At 40.4% G+C, this 8,711-nt stretch overlaps 1 protein-coding gene across 1 annotated transcript in view; it reads right to left on the bottom strand.

The window, feature by feature from the left end:
- Positions 1 to 428: 428 nt before the first annotated feature.
- Positions 429 to 8,711, bottom strand: part of LOC124619750 (lymphoid-specific helicase-like) — a 161,727-nt gene continuing 153,444 nt past the window's right edge. The window contains exon 16 of the mRNA XM_047146329.1: positions 429 to 783. Coding sequence (XP_047002285.1) covers positions 710 to 783 — 74 coding nt within the window. The 3' untranslated portion in view covers positions 429 to 709. The remainder of the gene's footprint in view (positions 784 to 8,711) is intronic.

The raw sequence follows: 8,711 nt of genomic DNA, 5'->3' as shown, positions 1-8,711 counted from the left end.
GCTTCAGTGTTTAGGGACCTATCAACAGCAGATGTACGACACATTCAGAATTGCACGGCTAGAATCTTAGTAGGTCAACAGATCCCTCATGAAAGATGAACAAAGACGCTTAGCGAACTTAAAATGGGACACGTTAGAAGAAAGGGGACTTCTTTTTTGCAGAAGATTGTTCGAAAATCAATATAATTTGTATTTGGATTGTGCAACAATTCTAATATCCTAATAACATTTTGTGTATGGAAAAATGAGAATAAAATAAGGCATTAGAGATGGAGCGCAAATGGACATGTACAAGGTGATATTTTTTCTTTACAGGAATGAAATAGAAAAAGGAGTGGCTAATTATTGTGAGAAGTAGTTCCACCATGCACTGAAGAATAACTTGCAGAGAGTATATGTAGATGTAGCTGAATAAACAGATTCCAATCTAAATAAAACAAGAATTCACAATGCTTTATTGTAAAAGAACTGTATAAATTACAACATTGAGTATTATCACACAAACATTACAATATCACAATTGTGAACAAAAACTACACAAAGGGAATGACATTGAAATCTTGTAAATATTTAATGTTCTAACATTTAACAACAAGAAAAATACTGATTTGATGTAGTCCATTTCTGAACCAAGGAAGAAAACCAGCTTCCAATTTCTTTGCGAGAAGCCATGTGCAGACTAGTATTTGCTTTACTCCCAGGACTGTAATCATTTGTTGTTCTCCATTTGTGAGAGGAGGTCACTCCTGTCCAGCAGAACTAACAGCTCCTCCTCTGTCAAAACTGGAAGAAAATGTGCAGAAAATTAATGCCATATAGGAATAACAAGTCTTCATGTCATTTCAGGTTGCCCGATTTTAATTATTTAATATACATTTTCAGTACACAGTATGCATATTAGGCACATATTAGAATGTGAATATAATGAGAGAAAACTGCAAGCATTAAATAAACATTACAGCAGATCCTCTATACTACATGTGCTCCACCTGTCTACTGCAGTCTATCAGTTGATTGTCATGGCTTAATGAATTGGTCTTTAAAAATGTTTGTCTGAAATCTGTTAAAATGAGCTATTTTTGTAAAATATCAGTTTGTTGACTAAGTGGTTCACACAGTATTTGTGGCCAGTAAATCTGACAACAACCTCTCAGCCTCTCATCTCCATCTCCATTTCACCACCTTTAATGTGATCAAAGCAGCTCAACAATACACACAGCAGTGACACTACAGCTCAGCGACAATGCAGTCAATACTGGCAGACAGTATGTTGTACAGTTAGCAACAAACATCTCCTAACCATTGCAGCACGAAGTCTCCCAACTGCTGCCAAGTGCTACTGATCAATTAGGGAGCCCATGTGACATATTACAGTTCTCCATTACTAATGTGTTTGAGAGAAACGAGTGCAGCTAAACGCAAAAACATACTGTTTCCATGGTGAGTGGGACAAACAGGTTTTTGTTACAAAGCACAAAGATAGGTGTACATAGACGTTTGACATGTAATGCTACATTACCCATTCTCAAAAAGGAAATATTGTACAATATTTTAGAACAGTTCACTAAGACATCGAATCAGAAGCAGCTGTTGGTTGTGAGCTGTGGGGGAAGCAACTTAGTAACCATGAAAGTAAATTACAATCGCAGCAGTTAGCTTTTGTAAAGCCTGCGCAAAACAAGCTTTCATCGAACACGATATCATTTTGTTTGTCAGAAGTACTGCTGAAACATGCAAAACTGCCGTCTGTGTCACGTCTACTGTGCACGAGCTATGTTAATTTAAGTATTAACTGTATTTTTCTTACTTGTCACTTTTTCTTCCGTGTGTTTTTGCTTTTAGGAAGCTTAAATTGTCGAGTGCTAGTAATAGTATTCCATAGATTTCGTGTTTGTTTTGAATACGGTCAGAGAGAGTCCCTTTAGTCAGCCATAGTGCCAGTAGTGCTGGTGTTTGTTTTGAATACAGTCCAGAGACACGTAGCACTATTTTCTACAAGAAGTGTCTAGTAACCACAGTTTAGTCAACTATCAGCCGCCTTTAGTGAATTAGCAGTCTAGTTAAAAGATGATTAACTCTACAGTAAATTTATTTCTTAGGATGGATAGGATGTGTGACTGCTGTGTATGGACACAGAAGGAGCTGGCCACTGTTCGCGAACAGCTGAACGTGTTGATGGCCGCGGTCAGTGGTCTTCAGGCTGCTGCCTCGGTTTGTAGCGGCAGTGGGGAGACTGGTGTGTCGCATCGTACACCCCAGGTGTTACATGCTTCACCCACTGTCCCTGCTGTCGAGACATGTGGCCGCTCCTTCAGCAAGGTCCGAACAGGCACGGGGAGGGGGAGGGGGAGGGGGGGGGGGGGGGTATTAGTGATTGGGAGCTCCAATATTAGGTGGGTGATGGAGCCCCTTAGGGAAATAGCAGAAAGGTCGGGGAAGAAGGCCGGTGTTCACTCTGTCTGCTTGCCAGTGGGTCTCATCCGAGATGTGGAGGAGGCCCTGCCGGCGGCGATGGAGAGTACTGGGTGCACCCGACTGCAAATTATTGCTCATGTCAGCACCAATGACTCCTGCCGTCTGGGTTCAGAGGTCATCCTCAGTTCATACAGGCGGTTGGTGGAGTTGGTGAAGGCGGAAAGCCTTGCTCGCGGGGCGGAATCTGAGCTAACTCTGGTTTGGAGCCGAGTGGAAGGCTTAAACCAGAGGCTCAGATGATTCTGCGGAGATCTGGGGTGCAAATTTCTTGACCTCCGCTATCGGGTGGAGAATGTAGGGTCCCCCTGAATAGGTCAGGCGTGCACTACACACAGGAAGCGGCTACTAGGGTAGCGGAGTATGTGTGGAGTGCACATGTGGGTCTTTTAGGTTAGAGAATTCCCCCCCTAGGCCCAACAAGACGCCTCCTGAGACACAGCAAGGTAGGAGTATGCAAAAGGCAACAGGGAATAACAATATTAATCTGCTAAATAGTAAACTGCAGGAGCGTCTATAGAAAGGTCCCAGAACTGCTCTCTTTAATAAACAGTCACAATGCCCACATAGTACTAGGGACAGAAAGTTGGCTGAAACCAGATGTAAACAGTAATGAGATCCTAAACTCAGATTGGAATGTATACCGCAGAGACAGGCTGGACAGTGAAGGGGAAGGCGTGTTTATAGCAATAAGAAGTGCAATAGTATCGAAGGAAATTGACGGAGATCCGAAATGTGAAATAATTTGGGTGAAGGTCACAGTTAAAGCAGGCTCAGACACAGTAATTGGATGTCTCTATAGGCCCCCTGGCTCAGTAGCTGTTGTGGCTGAGCACCTGAAGGATAATTTGGAAAATATTTCGAGTAGATTTCCCCACCACGTTATAGTTCTGGGTGGAGATTTTAATTTGCCGGATATAGGCTGGGAAACTGAAACGTTCATAACGAGTGGCAGGGACAAAGAATCTAGTGAAATTTTTTTAAGTGCTTTATCTGAAAACTACCTTGAGCAGTTAAACAGAGAACCGACTCGTGGCGATAACACATTAGACCTTCTGGTGACAAACAGACTCGAACTATTTTAAACAGTTAACGCAGAACAGGGAATCAGCAATCATAAAGCGGTTACTGCTGCGATGATTTCAGTCATAAATAGAAATATTAAAAAAGGTAGGAAGATTTTTCTGTTTAGCAAAAGTAACAAAAAGCAGATTTCAAGGTACTTGATGGCTCAACACAAAAGTTTTGTCAGATAGTGTTGAGGATCAGTGGACAAAGTTCAAAAACATCGTACAAGATGCGTCAGATGAGTATGTGTCACGCTAGATCGTAAGAGATGGAAAAGAGCCACCGTGGTACAACAACCGAGTTAGAAAACTGCTGTGGAAGCAAAGGGAACTTCACAGCAAACATAAACATAGCCATAGCCTTGAAGACAAACAAAAATTACACAAAGCGAAATGTAGTGTGAGGAGGGCTATGCGAGAGGCGTTCAATGAAATCAAAAGCAAAGTTCTATGTACTGACTTGGCAGAAAATCTTAAGACATTTTGGTCTTATGTCAAAGCGGTAGGTGGATCAAAACAAAATGTCCAGACACTCTGTGACCAAAATGGTACTGAAACAGAGGATGACAGACTAAAGGCCGAAATACTAAATGTCTTTGTCCAAAGCTGTTTCACAGAGGAAGACTGCACTGTAGTTCCTTCTCTAGATTGTTGCACAGATGTCAAAATGGTAGATATCGAAATAGATCACAGAGGGATAGAGAAACAATTAAAATCGCCCAAAAGAGGAAAGGCCACTGGACCTGATGGGATACCAGTTCGATTTTACACAGAGTACACAAAGGAACTTGCCCCCCTTCTTGCAGCGGTGTACCGTAGGTCTCTAGAAGAGCGTAGCATTCCAAAGGATTGGAAAAGGGCACAGGTCATTCCCGTTTTCAAGAAGGGACGTCGAACAGATGTGCAGAACTATAGACCTATATCTCTAACGTCTATCAGTTGTAGAATTTTGGAACACGTATTACGTTCGAGTATAATGACTTTTCTGGAGACTAGAAATCTACTCTGTAGAATCAGCATGGGTTTAAAAAAAGACGATCGTGTGAAACCCAGCTCGTGCTATTCGTCCACGAGACTCAGAGGGCCATAGACACGGGTTCCCAGGTAGATGCCGTGTTTCTTGACTTCCGCAAGGCGTTCGATACAGTTCCCCACAGTCGTTTAATGAACAAAGTAAGAGCATCTGGACTATCACACCAATTGTGTGATTGGATTGAAGAGTTCCTAGGTAACAGAACGCAGCATGTCATTCTCAATGGAGAGAAGTCTTCCGAAGTAAGAGTGATTTCAGGTGTGCCGCATAGGAGTGTCGTATGACCGTTGCCATTCACAATAGACATAAATGACCTTGTGGATGACATCGGAAGTTCACTGAGGCTTTTTGCGGATGATGATGTGGTATACCAAGAGGTTGTAACAATGGAAAATTGTACTGAAATGCAGGAGGATCTGCAGCGAATTGACGCATGGTGCAGGGAATGGCAATTGAGTCTCAGTGTAGACAAGTGTAATGTGCTGCGAATACATATTAAGAAATATCCCTCGTCATTTAGCTACAATATAGCAGGTCAGCAACTGGAAGCAGTTAATTCCACAAATTATCTGGGAGTACGTGTTAGCAGCGATTTAAAATGGAATGATCATATAAAGTTGATCGTCGGTAAAGCAGATGCCAGACTGAGATTCATTGGAAGAATGCTAAGGAAATGCAATCCGAAAACAAAGGAAGTAGGTTACAGTACACTTGTTCGCCCAATGCTTGAATACTGCTCAGCAGTGTGGGATCTGGACCAGATAGGGTTGATAGAAGAGATAGAGAAGATCCAACGGAGAGCAGCGCGCTTCGTTACAGTATCATTTAGTAATCGCTAAAGCGTTACGTAGATGACAGATAAACTCCAGTGGAAGACTCTGCAGGAGAGACACTCAGTAGCTCGGTACGGGCTTTTGTTGAAGTTTCGAGAACATACCTTCACCGAGGAGTCAAGCAGTATATTGCTCCCTCCTACGTATATCTCGACAAGAGACCATGAGGATAAAATCAGAGAGATTACAGCCCACACAGAGGCATACCAACAATCCTTCTTTCCACGAACAATACGAGACTGGAATAGAAGGGAGAACCGATAGAGGTACTCAAGGTACCCTCCGCCACACACTGTCAGGAGGCTTGCGGAGTATGGATGTAGATGTAGAATAATTTGATGATGGCACAGTTGTCAAAGAGTGCTGCCAGGGCACAGCTGTCAAGGAGCATTTCCTGGCAACTAGTGAGTCCTTTAGAAACAAGTCATAGATAATATCAGCAATCAGAGACACGTCTCTTAAGACCTACTGCAACAAGAAAATTAGAATTAATGGTGAAAAAATATATAAAAGGTAAACTGTAAACAGATTTGCAATCCTGCTTGTGTTTCTCATTGCAGTTAGAAGAGTCAGTGGACGTAGTCAATTCATCTCAAGTTGTTATTTTTGTAAGACCGATATTTTAATAATGCAGTGTAAAAGAAGACTTCCTTACAATTTTGACCCTGAAAGATGCTACACAAGGAGAAGTTTTTTACAATGCATTCAAATCATTTCTGAAACTGATTTGCCAGTTAAGAAACTTGGGTCTATTACTACTAATGGAGCACCTCGCATGGTAGGCAAATGCACAAGATTTGTTATCGTGAGTGGGTTGCTTTCCTGCGTTTCTTTAAGTATCACTGTACTGTGCATCAATCAGCAATTGCTGTGCAGGCATATTTTGAAAATAGCATGTTATCAGTATTGTCTCAAAAATTGTGAATTCAATTTACTCACAAACACTTCAGCGAAGAAAGTTTATTGAGTTATCTGAAGAATTCAATAGCCACTATGAAGACCTGATATTGCACACCGAAGTTTGATGGATGAGTAGAGGTAGGGTTGTAAACAGATTTACAGAACTTTTACCACTGATAAAATCTTTTGTGCCTAAAAAGGAGGATGATTACTCAGAACTATATGATTTGAGCTGGTTGTTGGATCTGTTATTTGTAACTTATAGGGTTAAACAAGGAACTACAAGGAAAAAACTAAACTGTCATAACTCATATCTTCTATGAAGTGTTCTTTGGATAGGACGGTCACAGAAATTAAACGTGAACCTCTTTCCTCAAATGACGTCAGAACAGTTGGATCAACCAGCTGCAAAGTAGTACACAGTCAACCTGACTGCACTGAAAACAGAGTTTGAAAACCAATTTTCAGATTTCAAGGCAACAGAACCTTTTCTAGCTTTCATAGTTCGATCTTTATAAAAAGTGGATATGGAAGGTATTTGTGGCTAAATTTGTACTCTTTCTCTTGTAGTGAGACTAGACATAAAGAGGAAACAATTCAATTTCAAAATGACTCTTCCTCAAAGTCTGAATACAATAAAGATAACTTTCGGTAATTAGCGGGTGTAAAAACTTACACTTACATTTAAAAGTGGCACTTTATTTTTGGATTTTTTTATCAACTTACCTATGTAGACATCATTTTCCACAATCAAGATAGTGAAACCTATGCGCAGAAATAAACTGATTGATCCTCACCTTTCAGACAATGTAAAGTTGGCTCTGACAAGTTATTTACCACATTACAATAGAGTTGCCGACCACACACAAAGCAAAGTATCTCATTAAATTATTTTCAACATTTATGATAGTGTATATTTTAATTTTTTTCACATGTAATATCCTGAAAACTGATTAGTAGGTCTACAACATTGGACCAAAAAAAAAAATTAAATTTTACTTTATTATGTAATTTTTAAGTTAATTTTGTCTATGTTGTTGTTTTGTGCTCAAATCTTTATGCTATACTACAGCAGCTAAGAGAGGTAGGTAACTTCTCCCAACCCTCATCTTGCTTCTGTTTCTGCTTAGAAACAGAGGTAATTATAAGCCTTTGGCCTAATCCAGATTGATCCACAAAAAAGTGCACACAGTTGCAGTAGGGTTCATTTCCGCCATCCAGGCCACACTGTAGTAAGCAATGTCTGCCAAATGAACACCTATCCTTAGAAGGTTTCATGTAGCAATGCTGCCAGCATCGTTTTGGAACTTTATTACTACACAGCATTTGCTTACGTGTCTGCTGTATGGAAATGATGTGTGTGTGTGGAGAGAACAGAGGTTCTCATTGATAGTATTGTTATTTTGGTTTTTGTGTGTTAAGATGACAGTTTCAAGACACACAAAGCCAAACAAAAGGAATCACATGTAAGGTATTCAAATTTCCTTATGACCTTGAGGACAATGTTAGAAGAGAGCAAATCTTATTATCACCGCAGAATGTTGCAGTGAGGCATGTAGTGTTTCTTCTACAAACAGCATAGAAAATATCTGCAGGAGCACAGGGAATCCCCAAGGAAAGATATTAGTGGAAAACATGTCACTTATTTGGACTACGTCTTGAGAGATGTTTATCATACTGTATTGGAACTTTACAACTGGGCCAAAGGTGGCAGAGACTTTACATGATAAAATTGCTTTCAAAGGGGGCAACCAACTGAGGGTACGAAATTCTGATACCTTTGGGATTCAGATACAGAAAAGGCAACAGTGGAAGTCGCCTCTCTTCACTCCCTTACCTATCATTTCCTCTTTCCCTCCAAAATTTCATCAATATGAGGTAAGACTGCTGTCAGATGTACACAGCCTATGCTGGCTTGTTTATTGGTCTTACTCATGGGGAGTACAATACCCATCGCTTCTACTTTGTACCAAGGTTTAAAGTAATGCAAAAAGCTAAGGAACAATTAAATGTTCACATAACCTAGACTGAAATAGCTTTATAATAACGTATGAATAGTACTAATGTTCAGTATTTGGCTGTAATATACCTTCCAAATCACATGAGAATACATGAAAGTGGAGAGGCTACTGTATCACCAAGCATTCTCTCAGCATGGTTTCATAACCATAACAAATTGATTAGAGTAGGTCTTCATCTGTTTCTGGCTATAAAATGTTTACTTTAATGTTGTATACACCAATTTTTGTCATTATATAATTTTCAGGATGAACGTTCAGCTCACCACCCATGAGCCAAAGGCTCCCAACTTGTTATAACTAAGGTGGACAACAAAGTCACCAGTGAAAGAAGGGGGCAGAAGAGGTGGAGTAGCAACTTTCTAGACTTGTCTCTACAGTCACCATT

Source organism: Schistocerca americana, chromosome 6 (genome assembly GCF_021461395.2).
Source record: "Schistocerca americana isolate TAMUIC-IGC-003095 chromosome 6, iqSchAmer2.1, whole genome shotgun sequence".
Lineage (NCBI taxonomy): Eukaryota > Metazoa > Arthropoda > Insecta > Orthoptera > Acrididae > Schistocerca > Schistocerca americana.
The sequence above is the reverse complement of the archived record's forward strand: the minus strand, read 5'-3'. Positions and strand labels throughout refer to the sequence as shown.